Genomic DNA, 15,571 nt, shown 5'->3' on the forward strand with positions numbered 1-15,571 from the left:
GACACATGGGAGAGGCCTGGAGTTCTAGCCCTTTTAAGACCTGTTTGGATTTGGGCATTTGCACATGTAGGAAATGAGGGTGTAGCCAACTGAGTCCCAGTTCCCAGGACAGAGAATAAAAGGGATTTAGGGATGTTTCCCAGACTCTTTTTTTTTTTTTCAATTCAAACATCTCCAACGACATGTAATACTATTTCCCATCAGATACTGCTTTGTAGATAATTATAAAGCAGCAACTTCGTGTTTCTAGTTTTAAAATCACACCTTAGCTTAGTGGTTTATTGCATTTATTGGATTTCATATCCTTTGAGAATCTATTGGAAACTATGGACCCTCTCCCCAGAAAAATGCGTCACAGGCAGAACACTACTTTCAGTTTCAAGAGCTGCACAGATTCCTATGGAATTCGTGGAGGACTTATCTATTTTAGATAAAATTGAGTCTTTTGTTTCTAATTTTTCTGAGCCTGAATTTAAAATAAGGTAATTGATGTGTAGGTTCTCTCTGTCCCCTAAATATTTGGGTGTCCTGGATTTGCTAACTATACTGATAGGAGGGCAAACCTTCCATTTTCAGATATTGTAATGTTTATAAGAATTGTGACTCTTAGTCATCACATACCACCTGTAGGTGTCTGGGTTGCTGTTTCTAAACATCTGTTCTCTCTCCTTCTTGTCGGTTGGATACAGCCAAGCCCATCCGCCCTGGACACTACCCGGCATCGTCTCCAACGGCTGTCCACGCCATCCGAGGGGGAGGAGGTGGCTCTTCAAACTCCACTCACTACCAGAAATAAACACAAAGTGAGTCCCTGCTGTCCAGGGTGGTTTTTCTGTGGTGCAGCCCCGGGCCATATCTGGAGGCAGAGTCTTCGTGCCTTCCCAGAGCCCCTGCCTGGCTGTCTCAGCCACAGGAAGTGGACCCTCCATCTACCCCAGGACAGGCCTGGGGGGGCCAGGTAAACAGAGACCTGGGCCTACCCTCACCTCAGTCTGGAGCCCCGGGGTCGCCTAACTGAGGCCACCTGGGGCCAGGTGGGACGCTGGGCCAGGCTCCAGGGGCAGGTGAGGTGCTGTGAGTGATTCACCGGAGCTTCCTTTTGTCTGCGGGGCTCCCCTCTGTAGCTGGCATCCAAAAGGGCATTACCTGTTTGTCAACTGCTTTTACCCAGAATAGGCAGAAGTGGGGGGTTGCTGTAAGTCTGAATATAAAGAAAGAGCCAGATAATATAAAGTCATAGTTTTAAAATGACTAGCTGAACTCAACAAGTGGGTTTTTATGAATTGTGCTAATTTACATCCAGGTGGATCCTGATGGCTTTTTTCTTTGAGGTGGGGGTCTGCAAGCTCCTCTGCCCACAGCCCACACACAACCCATAGCCCAGCATGGCTCTACCAGCAAAAAGGAAAGGGCAGCATGCTTTAGAAAAGAGAAGGACAGTGTGAAATCCTGTTGTTTGTTATCGAAATGGAGAAATGAGGTGACTGGTTCGGTGGCCAGAAACCTTTGTTTAGAAAAACTCTGACTTTGAATGTGTGGGTGGGAGAAGGCTCTGAGTGTTGTCCTTGGACTCCGAGCCCTTATGAGGGTAGAGGGAAGCTAGCTCAGGAGGCAGGTGAGTGTGCGTGATGTGCAGCCCTGACTGATGTGCAGCCCTGACGACCCAGGGCAGCTCAGGAGAGTGGCGGTTCTCCTCACGCCTCACTCCCTTTTTGTATCAAGGCAAGAAGGGAGTGCCGGGGGCTGCAGCCTTCATCCAGGGTGAGATGCAGCATTACCAAGGCTCTGCCTAAAACTTCCAAGGAGGGCACTTTAGTGGCTGCTTCCAGAAGACTTTCACCTGCACTGCCCCAGGCGGTGCCCAGAAGCAGGCCAGGTGCCTGCCCGCTTAGCAGGAGCAGGAGGGCAGCCCCAGGCAGCCCGAGGGCAGGCAACCAGCACCTGCCGTCTGCAAGACGGGCGGATGGGAAATGGCCTTGGCAGCGGGCCACCCATTCAGACCTGCTCTCTGCGTCAGAAATAAAATGAAGCTTGATGTTATAAAGTTGCTCCGACTGCCTGTTGTCAGTATTGAGGCTCATACCCGAAGGGAACCATGAGACCAAGTTGGGCAGCGTAGAACGGAAGAGCCCGGGCAGTGGTGGCATCGGGTTCTCGGGCACCCAGGGGACCGGGCTCCTTAGAGCAGGACACGGCCTGGGCCTTTATCTGTTTACCAAGTGCTCCACGTACTTTTGCTACCTACCGACGTTTGAGAACTATCCTAAAGTGACTGTGCTTACACAGGATGGCAGTTTACTTCTCTGTCATGTAAAGGAAATTTGAGGGTCGTCTGTCAATAGTTGGTGAAAAAGCTGCACAGGGACAACAGGAACCTAGCCTCTTCACCTGAGACTCACCGTGCCTGCCTTCCTCAAGGTCACCAGAGTGACTTCTGCAATTTCAGCCATCATGCCCACACTCTAAGTTTAGCATCTGGAGAGAAAGCCACTTCCTTTAAGTTGCCTTTCTGGAAGTCTCATGCTGTGCCGATGCTCCTGTCCCTCTGGCCGGAACTGAGGCATGTGGCCACATCTAGCTGGAAGAGGTAGTCTTCTAGTTGGGCACAGCACTGCCCCCAAAAGAGCAGTGTTTTTCCACTGAGGTCAGGAGAGCAAGTGGATGTTGGCGGGCAGCTGGCACCCTGTACATTTATGGAGCAGCTAATCTGCAGCAGCACCGGGCTGGATGTACGTAGGCATTACCGCATCTGACGGAAGCACACAGAGACACGCGTGAGCTTGACTCCTCACGAGACCTTGCTAAGTACACTGGCCCAGGGATTCTGGGGCTAGAGACTGTGCTGTGGACAGTCACATGGCATCAACGAAGGCCTGCCAGACCCACATTTTATGTAAGATACAAACAACCAAATGTTGGCCATTGGTCACCAGTATAGCCTCTCCTCATACAGAGGAGTGAAGATCAATAGTCTGGTGAGACTTTCAAGACCTTCCAAGTAACAGAACCACCCTCACCCACCATGGAAATTCGTTTCTTTCTTTACTCAGAAGTGTTACAAGTAGTTTTGATGATTTTGTCTGTAATTGGGGTCTCTTTGACACCCTTTATCCATACAGCTCCTGTAGCTCAGTATTTTTCTCACAATGTCCCCAAGTAAACAGGCCATCGTTATAGTTGGTGGGATGGCAGCGTGGTTAGAGGACTGGCATTGGACAGTGCACTTGGGTTCAGGTGTCAGGTCTTCCACTTTCTTCAGGTTACTTAACCCCAGAGTCAGTTTCCTCATCTGTGAAATGGGGAGAATCTTTTACCTGGGTCCTTGGCATTGATGTGAGGCTTAAATGAGGTCATGCTTCTAAGCATGTAACAAGTGCTTAATAAACATGCTAGCTGCTGTACGAATGAGCAGTGCAGAACTTGGCACACAGGAGTTGGGTAATAAATGCTGGCTTATAGTTTCCTTTAATTCCTACAGTTGTTGCAAAATAGTTTTCACTGCTACTCTCTGTAGCAGTGAATTATAAGCCATGAGTGGGGAAGGCCCATATATCTCAGTGTCCTGTTTCTATGAGCAAATGTAACAGATTTTAAAGATATTATTTGCTTATCTATAAGCTATGAGAAAGAACATTTACCAATTTTAAGAAATGCCTGGGCATCTGTCAGTGCAGAGTGAAAAAAAGGGTAGTAACCATTGGAATCGGAAGTAAGAAAATGCTAAGTCATTTTTAAAAAATTAATTGGAGAGATGGAATTCATTGCTTAGATGAGATCAAAACCTTGTTGAGATCATCTTTCCTGACCTTTGGGGTTTTCATTCTGAAGTGTCTCCTCCCTGGGTGGGAATGAGCTCAATTGCCGACTCTTCCCAGTCCTCCCCAGCGGCATATTGTTCCTTGGGTGGCATCTGGATAGCTTTGACATTTCCTCCTGCTTTATTTTAGGGTTCAAGGAATATAGTCACAATGAGTATTTTGGTTTATCCTCAAGGTTTCAGAGCCACTGAAGATGCCAAATATGTAAAAATCAAAAGAACCTAGGATAATGCTGGATTCGATCTCATCTAGGTCAAATCTAGCCCTCTGTGGGGGAGGAGGCATGATCTTTTGCAAGCCCCAGAGCTGCACATGGGCAGTTTCGTGCATCGAGCAAAGGACATGGGATTTGGAATTGTCCAGACCTGGGTTCAACCCTGGCTTTGGTGCTGGACTTCTGTGTGATGATGGGCAAGTTGCTTGGTTTCTTTCAGCCTCAGTGTCCTTGTCTGCCAAATGGGATCAGGCATCAACAGCCTGCTCTGTACTTGGTTTGACAGCGAATGAGACAAAGATGGTTCTGTTCTTGTGCCGTGATGTGCTTATTGTGGGGAGACAGACGGAAAATAAACACGGTAACTTCAAGGTAGTGGTAAGTGCTCAGAAGGAAGTAAGAACAAGGTAATGGAATAGAGACGGGGACACTATATTAGAAGAGCAGGTGACATTTGAGTTGAGAACTGACCGATGAGAAATGCCAGCCATGCAACAATGTGCAAGAGAGGGATGCAGAAGAATGACTGAGGTGCGTCTGAGGCAGGACAGCAAGCAGATAAGGCTGGAGCTCCGTTCCCTGGAGAGAGCATTACCATCTGAGTCTTGGGGAGGGGTTGAGCCCAAGTAAATGAAGGCTTTGAGGCCAGTGTGAACAGTTCAGATTGTAATCTAGGGGTTAGGGGCTGCTGGGGGCTGTGGGCAGGGGAGTGGTAGGACCTGTTCATGATTGGACAAGGCCGCTGTCAGCTGGAACCTGGAGGAAGGGTAGGGTGGGGCTAGAGTAAGTACAGGGGCCCAGATAGGAAGGGTAGGGTGGGGCTAGAGTAAGTACAGGGGCCCAGATAGGGGGCTACTGTAGGTGGCCTTCGAGGCAGCACAGGGTTAGAGCAGGATTACAGATTAGGGTAGAGAGGAATGTGGGGTTAGAATGGGTTTGCTTTTCTCTTGTAAGGTGGCAGACATTACAGCTTAGTTGTATGCAGATGGCAGTGATCTAGCTGAGAGGGCAGGGTAGGAAGTGCAGCTGCAGAGGTGTGGGGGGTGCAGGGAGGTGAGATGGGGCTCATCTTAGTGCTTGTATTCTGGGGCAGGTAAGAAACCAGGTTCTTAGTGTAGAGGGAGGGAGGGGAGATGGGGTCTCAGGCTTGAGAGCAGAGAGGATGTGAAATAGGCCTCTCAGGCAGTGCTGAGAGCTTACCTGAAGCCCCGTATTTAATGTAGACACCCATTTAAATATTTGCCCAGCTCCTTGGTTCTGAGGGAGTGGAGATCTGCTTCCTTTCCTGGCAGTGCTTTGGCAAGATGGTGGTGGCCCAGGGTTGTTCAATTGTGTCCACCAGATGGCGCCAGTGGGGCATTGCTGAAACTTGGTTCGGTGAAAAACTTTAAAGGCAGAATGGTCATCCCCCCCCCCATATTTAAAACATTTTGTCTCAAACTTGAGTAGTAAATAGAGTATTTTTAAAGGAATAAAATTTTAACAGATCCCCAGAGTTGGTTTAAATTGTTGTATTATAATTCTTAAGCATTTGCAAATTTAAAACAGTATACATTCCCTATTTACAGATCTTACACAACTATAAAGTCAAAACAAATTTAGAAATTTGATTAAAATAAACCACAAATTAAAAATCCAGACTACCGAACAAACACAATTTAATGAAAGGTGGTCTCTCACTGAGAATAAAGAGTGAGGTACCATGTCACTCTGGTGCACGTTGCTTCTTGTGGTTTGGGCTGCCTGTGCTTGGTGTGTCATGGCATGACACAATTCTTTCCCTTCTTTCTCAGCCAAGACTATTGTAGAACCACAGCACATCATCAACTCATTTGTCTTCCCATGGCTGGAACACAGCGTTTTCCTATTGAGTCCAGCTCTTTCCTTCTTAGCCTGGAGATGATTGACTAAAGTTGTGAAAAGTTGCACCAGCTCAGTTGCAGCACAAAACAAATGTGGTGCCGAAGGTGCCTGGGAATGCTTGGGTCCAGTGGAGTCAGCCAGAAGATCTAGGCTGTGCACATGTTCATGCTTGAGATTTTCATGGCAATTGAAAATTTTGTGAAGTGAACCAAGGACCCAGGATGCTTCTCATGTTGATGTAGATGAAGACTTTGATAGTTTGAGGACTGCGCATTTATCAAAACCATATATATTAAGCCTAGAAATCATATTTAGTAACGTTTTGGTAAACTTTGATAAAATATTTGATAAAAATCTCAAAAATCACAGTGGTAGAGCCAGAAGGGACTCATTTAGGGCTCTGATGTCAATGTTTTTCCACTGTGATTTCATGTTGGAGGCATAAAGAAAGCCACCCTGGGAAGGTACTTCTGCAGTTTGTGGCAGGATCTCCCAGGTTGATGTTGTCACCTGGAGCCTCCACAGGAACTCAGGTGTCCAGTGGTGGCCACCATACCTCTTATGTGTGTGACATTCCCTGGATCAGTGACCATCACTGCAGGATGGCTCTGTCTTCTTCAGGTCTTAGGACTTTAGGATCTTTATTGTGAATATATTTAATTGTTAATAAATATTTCTAACTTCTTAACTGGTGGGATGAAAACAGATACTTAACAAAGATCTACCAGCTTTCACCACTGGCCCTTTTGCTGCCATAATGATCAGCTGTGACCAAAGGCCTGAAATCCTTGACCCTGGGCTGTCTGTGTGCCTGCTACATTTAGAGTCTTCTGCCTGCCCCACCTAGCCCAGGCATTTGCAATGCATAAATTACTCCAAAAAGTCTTGTCACAGTAAGCTACACCCAAATAGGGAAATTCCAAGTGTACAGTAGAGATAGAAAAACCAGCATTTTCTAACCTAGCACTTAAATTGCAGATTTCCTTGACTCTGAATGCCCTGGCCCTTTCCTCACATTCACTGCCCTCGGCTGTGGTTTGGGATGCCCGTGTTTGGTGTGTCCAAAAGTCCAAACTTGGTCCACTTTAGGCTGTTGGCTTTTTTTTTTTTTTTTTTTAATGAACTGAGAAAGTTCCACCCTTCTCCATATCCTCCCCCACCCCCGCCCCCCCCATCCCTCTCCATCCATGGCTTTCCTCACTCCGCCACAGGCAGAATGGAGTTTTCTCTCTAGAGCTTGACTACAGCAACAAGGCCCTTGGGTCCTTGGCATCTCCTTAGGTTCAGGCTGAGCTTCCCAGGCTGGCTTTTACTCATTTATACTCTTGTGTAGTTGCTTCTCTGACTCCCTCCCTATCTTTCCTTCTTGTTACTGTTTCCTCTGTCCTAAATACCTGCATCCAGCCTGTGTTACACCATTGTTGGGGTTTACCTTGAATTTCTCCAGGCTTTGCCACCCCAATCACAAATAATATTATATATACCTAAGATGCACATGTTGACTTCTGCCTACAGCAGAAATGGGTCCATGCCACCCACGGAGGGTGGGCAGGGAGTTGCCGTTAGGTTCGGCCCTTTGAAGTACCAAAGCCAAGAAGCCAGTGCACAGCCAGGGGCCCAGTGCAGCAGGTCTCGAAGTTCTTGGCCTTGGGACCCTTTAAAAGAAAAAATACTATACTCTTTAAAAGAAAAAATAAAAGGATCAATGGCATCAAAGAGCTTTTGTATTATGGGTTATGCCTGTCGATATGTATCATATTAGAAATTAAAACAAAAAGTTGAAATATTGCTGGATTCATTTCAAAATAATAATACATGTTTCCCAGAAGTGCCCTTTTTAATTAAAAAATAATCATTTTCCAAAACAAACAGCAAAATGGCATTGTTTTGCATTTTTGCAAATCTCTTTGATGTCTAGGTTAAGAGACAATAGCCAGATTCTCCTAGCTGCTTCTGTATTCTATCTGTGGTGTTGTGGTGTGTTGTTTTGGTTGAAGTGTATGAAGAGAATGCAGCCTGTCACTTCAGATGAGATTCTTGGCTGCTGAACAGCTAAGGAAACGGTGGCATGGAGAAGTTAGGATCATAGCGCCCACATCACAGGCTTGTCTGGGAAGTGAGTGAGAGAATATGAAAGAAGAGAGAAAAATCTTAGAAGAGCTTGCCTGGCAAAAATTAGGCCTTACAAATGTTAACTAGTGAACAGACAGGTGAGGGGGTCTAGGGAGGAGGGCAGAAATAACTAGGTGGGTGCCTTGAGGCAGAGGACTGTGAAACTGCATTCTGAGTCCAAAGGGGGAATCACGATGCACCTGGAAGAAAGAATTCCTGACTTCCTCTGCGGCAGGCTGCTGTACTTGAATACTTCTCAGGTTCATGTTTCCAGAGTCATACATTCAGAGCCACTAAAATTGTTCCTCCACAGCAGATTGTACCAAAGCTCCAGTGAGATAAATCCACTTCTATTCAACAGTGATAAGTAAAGTACAATTGGTAATTCTTATAATGTGGGGACTGAATTGTAGAAAGGCAAAAGAAAGATAAAACTATGTACTGTTTGGATTAAGCTTAAATCCACTGCAAGCAATTGCAAAAGCCAAAGTTAGGGGGAAAACAATCTGTAAATACTTCTTGCAAAACCCTTATATAATTAGCTTCTTTCTTCAGCCTTCTCAACCCTTCCAAAGAAAGGTGATTTTATTTCCTTCCAAATCTGGTCACACATTGCCATTCTGAATTACCATCTCTGCTTTGGCAGAGCCTCAGGGACTGTCCAATAGCAGGTCAATTGGCCCAGTCCCCTGCCTCTGGGCGAGTGAGTGACTACGTTGAACCGTCAAGAGAGGGGCAATGGGACTGGGTTTTACGTAGTCTCAAGATTCCTCAACCTCTCCAGGATCAGAGCAGTCAGAAATGGTTACTTTTAAATCATATCCATTTCCTCTCATGAATTTATCTGAAGAGACGGACATCCAATAGTGGGATAGATGGACGGGAGAGTCCTAGTTGAATCCGTGTTTCTTGGGCCTGCTGGAAAGACTTCTTTGCAGACAGGCCCATGAAGATCCTCAACTGGGCACGAAGAGGACCCACCTCTTCATCATAAAGAAGGGACCCTTTACTGCAGAGCTCCTGTCAGCAGCCTGTCACAGTCTCGCTCTCCTCTCGTGCTCCTTGAGGTGACTAAGCAGGTGGGGCCTCCTCTGTGGCCCCCTGTTTCTTCCACACTATCAGCCAGAACATGCCGGATCTTGCACCCGGCGGGGAGAGCGGGGATTTGACTGAAAGGCCTTCTGGTGGAAATCGTGTCACTTCATGGTCTGCTGGAGTTCTTGAGTCCGCCCTGTTGGGTTTGTGGGTCTCACGCTCACTGTGTCAGCCGGGCTGGCTGCAGGCGTTGTGTCAGGCCGTAATCCTACAATGTATGGTATGTGCCCTACCTCCCTGCCCACAGGCATGCCGGAAGGCCGCCTCGCCTGACCAGGGGGATGGCGTGCTCAGAAAAAGGAACCTGTCAGAAGTGAAATGGGGATGTCGGCGGTGGTATTCAGACCACATTCCTATTGGATTTTAGCTCAAAATGGATTTTAAATCACAGCTACGACTGTGCTTTTAGGTTTTTTCATCTCTGAAGGGTTTCATTAGGTTTGTTCTAATGATAAGCACAAAATCTCACCAGACAGGCCAAATATTAAACACGCTCTTCCCAAAGACAAATCTTTCTCTCTGTGACTTCTAAAAATGGCAGGAATATCACCATGTAAGGTTGTTTAAACCCTTTTTAATTGAGCAGCTTCGTATTTGTAGATAACGCTGTTGGAGCGAGAGATGGTAGTTACCAAATGAATTCCCTGAGTATTTATTTTGTCTGTCAGGGAGGAGGCGGTATTTTTATAAAGAATATGTTGTTCTCTGTGCTTTTGTACTCAATTTCTCTTCTTTTTTTTCACCCACTTTGCTCTTATCTACTTTTATAATCCCTTTCTAGACCCTGAATTTTTCTATTTATGTGAAATTTATATCCTGCTGATTTATACAAAATATGTGAGAGGTTGCTTACAATATTATAACATATAAATCAGGAGAGTGAAGCAAAAAAAAAAAAAAAGAAAATTAAGGAGAGAGCATTATAGCAGGAATGTGAGATATTTACCACAGTTGAGCACTAAATTTGGATATAAGCCTTCTAGAAGCAAAGCAGAAAGCACATGGCAGGCTCTGGAGGTTTTTTAAAATCAAAAGAGCAGTTGGGCTTTTCTTGTGTCTGCCATATTTCCTGTACCAGGTAACTCCGTAAGTTTCCCAAGGATGAGGCTGTATCTGCCTCTTCTGTCCTCCCTCTCCCAATCCCCAGAGCACCATGAGCTCCGCACAAAACCCATAGGCAAGATCTCAGACGGACCTAAGGCCTCCACCTGGGGCAGGAGGTTGAACCCTTCGGTGTCTTCTGAAAGTTGAGCTTATTAGAGTAGGTCCGAAGGCTGACAAAGGCCACTTGGGCTGGCCTCGGAGGCAGGACTAGTCCAGGCTTTCATCCTGGAGAGCTGGCGGGGACCAGAGGAGCCTCTGGTGGGAAGTGGAGTGAAAGCAAAGGAGGTGCTCTCCTGGGGAACTCCCTCATCCCATGGAAGTGAAACATACCTTCTGGAACCAGGAAGCTCTTTGTAGAGAGAGGCTGAATGAGGGGCCCTGTCTGACCTACCTTGCTGTGCCAAGTGCTGGCAAATGAGAAATGTTTGAATTCCCCCTAGGGATGAGAAGATGCATTCTATTCGTCTGCATAGCCATAGCTTCAGTAGATCCTGACTTTTGGGAGAGAATGTTGAGACTGTTGGGACTAAATGCTTGGAGCAAAACCAGGAAGTCAGAGTCTGTGCCGTCCGGTGCATTAGCCACCAGCCACACGTGTCTTTTGAGCTGTTGAAATGTGGCTACATCCAAATTGAGATGTGCTGAAAGTGTAAAATAAACACCAGATTGCAAACACGGTGAAAGAAAAAAAGAATATAAAATATCTCGATAGTAATATTGTAATATAAAATATCTCAACATGTAATGTTGATTACATGTTGAAATGATAATGAATTTATATATCGGGCTATATAAAACGTTATTAAAATTAATCTTACCCATTTCTCTTTTTAATGTAGCCATTAGAAAATTTAAAATTAAATATGTGGTTTACATTACCTTTGTCTTGGACAGCTCTTGTCTAAACATCTAGAATTTAAAAAAAAAATTCTGAGTGCATTTCCCCTGTGTTCTCTAACTCCTGTGTTCTCTCTTTGGTTCTCTTTCAACAGATATGACTCCACGTAGCATGTCAAGGACTACATTAATCACCAATTCCTTTATTTTTTTTTTTTTCCCCTCCTACAGTTTCCATTTTCTTTTTCACTTGCTTACCCCAGCCATCTGCAGTACACCAGTTTCAGGTATTTTGAGCTGTGTAGAATTTCTGTGTACAGATGTGTGCTTGGACTTTTCTCTTTCCGAGAAACCTGAGGGAGATGATTGCAGAAAATCCGCTTACCACTCAGCCATCACCACTGACTCGGCCTCTGGGGCGTCGGGTGGTCTCGGGCCAACCCTGGAGCCTCCTCTCAGCAGTGCACTGTCCCCTCTGAGCGCCCAGACATGCCATTCCTTGGAGGGGAACAACCAAGTGCCGCGGCGGCGGGTGACCACGCTCTGCCTCAACTGTCTGGTTTCCTGTAAAATAAACACATGACTTTATATTTTTAGGGAACACAAAGTGCTGCTATAGGGTTCAAAATTTTCATTCTGAACACTTTTCCGAAACAAATTACCCCAAAGAAGCATTTTGAATATCCTGGTCACATCTTTGGATCTGTAAAATATACCTTTTAGTATGGCACCTGTTAAAATGCAAAGCAAATTTCTTCGGGGCAGAAAAACCATCTGACAGTAGCAATGTAGAATTTGTTCATTCAAACACATCTATGTAAATGTAAAAAGTCATGAAATTCACCTCCGAGCTGCTTGCTATTGAACCTGCAGCGACTAGTCTTGGCCTGCCCAGTTTGAACATCATTCCTTCAGAAGTGCTGAAAACACCGCAGAGTTGGATGAGTGGAAATGGGGCTGCCCCCCTCCTCGCTTCCCTCCTCCCTGATCCTTCTGGAACCTGCGCGGGGATGGCCTCTTTCTCTAGGGAACCATCTTAAGCTCAAGGGGTTATTGCTGAAGAAATCCAGCACCATTCCAGCAGCTGAAAAAGGAAGCCCTGGGGGGAAAGTAATTGACAAAATTTTGTGCCTGTCTATGAGTAAGTTGCCATGAGTAAGTTGGTATTTTAACCCATCATTGCAGACTATTTATTTGAACTCTCTCTTTGGCACCAAATAGATTTCATCTTCTTAGGCACAATTAGAAAAAATCAGTATAGATGGATTTTTTTTTTTTTTTTTTTTACATTTAGCTGTTGCTTTATTCAAATACATGAATCTGAAGCTGAATCAACCCTTACTTCCAGTTGTGCATATTAAGAAGATCAACTTCCAAGTAGTACAGTTTTTAGGGAAAGTGACAAAGATTCAATTAAGTTGGTCTTATGTGCTGCTACTTGTTTTGACAAGTTTGGGGGGTAAGTCAATGACACTGAAACCAATCTCAGTGATAGCACCCATCCTATAGTGGTGCCTGCCCAAGATAAGTGAGCTGGCACTGTGCCCTGCAGCTGTCACCACTGGAATGAAGTGTGTGCCAGGGGAGACTTGGGCTTTTGTCACAGCTGTGTGGGTCAAAGATAATTCATGTGTGTAAGTGTGTAAAAAGTGCTAAGGACTGTGTGACTGTGCACTGACTTTCATATTGTTCTTGTATAAAATTTCCCTAACAAAGCAAACCTGCTTTGACTTAATTTATTTGTTAAATGTTGCACTTTGTTTATATGTGTTTTGGTTTTGGGAGGAGAGAGAAAGGAAGACGGATTCTCTTGAAGTATTTATTTCATAAAGATGCCAATTTTGCATTCATTTAAATTTTTTTTCATCCTATTTGATTTTGTTGCCAGTGCCTGCTGAATATAACTGCTCGATTACTATTTGCAGTCTGATAGAAAGGTCCTTGTAGGGCAGCTTTTGCAGAACTTATCAGGAAATAACATATGCCACATAACTTTGTTAATGTCTGGCTCTGCTGTTGGCAGCTAAAACACTGGTCTTTGAGAGGACTGCCAATTAATAATTATCATACCACTACTCTCCATTATGCAGCTGCAGTGCTTTGTGTTTGGAAATTGAACAAAGGTCAATAATTTTTTGGGCTTTTGTTAATATCCATCATAAAATGGATTTTTTTAGATTCTTTGCAGAGTAATTTTTCCCTGGGTACCCTTCTTCTACTTCTAAAGAACTGCGTGGCCCTTTCATGTTTCAAAAGAAGCATTCACTTGTAGCTCTGTATTTCTTGATCTCTACAAGGGACTGACAAAATTTGCTTTACTTTTATTCACAGAGAAAGTTAGCTTTGATGTCTCTTAAAGATAATTCTGCTAGTTGCTGATCAGCCAGTCAGTTCACCTAGCTCCAATCTTTATAGGACCTCTAATCTAATTTTCCTATCCTGTGACTAAAAGCTAGGCAGATAATTAGAATAGATTATATAGTATATTCCAATGGATCTCTAAATATTGCTTTGTATAATAAGCCAGTTACTATATTAGGACCATGTTTTCTGCAAGCCACTTTTTTAAAAAGCCACATTTTGCAATTTTTATATTTTTAGACTATTTCTCCTTCTACTTTGAATGCAAAACCACACTTCTGAACAGCCGCGCCTATGATTATATTTTTGGTTGTATGCTGCTTTTTGCTTGTGTGTATGTGTGTGTGTCTTTTTCTCTTCTATGAATAATTTTATATTTCATGCTACTTCTTGAAAGATTACTCTTTGATGCTATAAGGGAACAGCCAGATGGTTTATATAAATAATCCCTACCTGTAGGATGGTGGATTGCTAAATTAGAGGAATGCTGTTTGAGATATCAAGATTTATGGTTGGGAACTAAAATATATTAATGCCAAATGTGTTTTGGTCATTTACTAGAGAATTCTGTACAAATATATCATCTCTTCAAATGCTATATACTTTGCTTTTGTTGAACAGCAAGTAGTAGACAGAACAATGAATGGATTAAGACTTTTAAAGGAAATAGACTCATATGATTAAGAAAATCAGAATTTATAGAAATATTGGGATAAATGAAGAAATAAAAATGTTTGTCTAGAATGTAGCATCTAGTGACTTTTTGAAACCCTAAAGTTTACATAAGGAAGCTCTACTTTCCGATAGGAATAACAGAAAGCAAATACAAGTTCTTAACAATTCCCTCTTTTGAAGTGCATTTTTTAGCAGGGCAGAAAATATTTGGACTCTAACTATATGACATATTGGATCAGTTTTTCATTGCCAGGGGGCAGGGGGAAGATTTCACTTCATTGTCTCACCTTGAATATTTTAAGCAAGCTAAAGGAACCATCATAGTCTAAAATTGCTTCATTTAACACCAACAATTTAGACTTTTTAAACAAAGTATTGAATAAGGGTCAGGTAACTCTCGAAGGAAACACTGCTCCATGAAGTCTACTTACTTATTTAAAAATTGTGTATCACTTTTCAACATTTTTCATTATGTGCAGAAATAAGGGGAATAGGGCATTCTGTAGAGTTATACCTGTCTAGTTTGTAAAGTGTGTTGTGTGTACTGCAGATGTGTGTTTTCTGGGCTTTATGTATCTGTACAGTAGCTTTCATTAAAAACAATTGTGGACAAACTTGTTTTGGGGGTTCAAGGGGGAGAATGGCAGTTTATATCAAGTAATGATGCTGTACTATAGTCCATGTAACAAAAGACCTGGAAGTAACCCTCCCCTGGCCCGTGGAAAATTTTGGTTATCTTCTAGGTTCTAAAATGAAGATTATGGATACTCTGGCAGACTGCATGTTGTATAATTTGAAAAATACTAAAAGTGGAAAATAAACTCGAATTAAACTTTGGTTGGTCTGGTTTTCCTTCTTTGAATCATCCTGAAGGCACTCACACTGCAGGTGTTAGGATGAGCCATTTTTCTGGCTTCAAAGGAGTTCGTTTCAAGTGAGCAGCTGCTCGAATCCACAGCGTAAGCAAAGTCAACCTGGACCACCTTTTACCTGAATGTCTGCTTACATTGTTTTTCCCTCGTGGAACTAAGAATACTTGACATTTGTTCCTTCCACTCTGAAAAGAGAGTGACTGATGTAAAAAAAAGGATTGAATTAGAGCTCAGTAGGCCTAGTGTATTAGCTGAAATTGTGAATTTCTTCTTGCCAGAGAAGGGCATTTATTCTAATCGTGAATTTTAGAGCATTGTCATTCATTCTTCGCCTAATGAAATGTAGCTCTGTATGCATATGTTGAAAGATTATTGGCATCTTTTGAGAAGGATTAGGGTGTATATATTCCTGTCGACCCTACTGATTCTTAGTATTAATGTACAGGTCTGAGATCCTGCGAGAGACACCCTCATGTAAAACCCTTTGGAGGATGACCAGTGGCAGGACACAGGATTATTTTTTATGTGCTTTCTTAACATGGAGACTTCCCTGCTCAGCTCACTGGAACCAGATGACCGTACATGACATTGTGTATGTAAAGCGTCCTCGTTGTTGTTCT

At 43.8% G+C, this 15,571-nt stretch overlaps 1 protein-coding gene across 1 annotated transcript in view; it reads left to right on the forward strand.

Moving 5' to 3' along the window:
• The window catches only part of KIF5C (kinesin family member 5C), a 146,049-nt gene extending 131,135 nt beyond the window's left edge, over positions 1-14,914 (forward strand). The window contains exons 25-26 of the mRNA XM_012740087.3: positions 690-803; positions 11,199-14,914. Coding sequence (XP_012595541.1) covers positions 690-796 — 107 coding nt within the window. The 3' untranslated portion in view covers positions 797-803; positions 11,199-14,914. The remainder of the gene's footprint in view (positions 1-689; positions 804-11,198) is intronic.
• The last annotated feature ends 657 nt before the right edge of the window (positions 14,915-15,571 follow it).

The sequence above is a fragment of the Microcebus murinus genome, chromosome 8, assembly GCF_040939455.1.
Source record: "Microcebus murinus isolate Inina chromosome 8, M.murinus_Inina_mat1.0, whole genome shotgun sequence".
NCBI lineage: Eukaryota > Metazoa > Chordata > Mammalia > Primates > Cheirogaleidae > Microcebus > Microcebus murinus.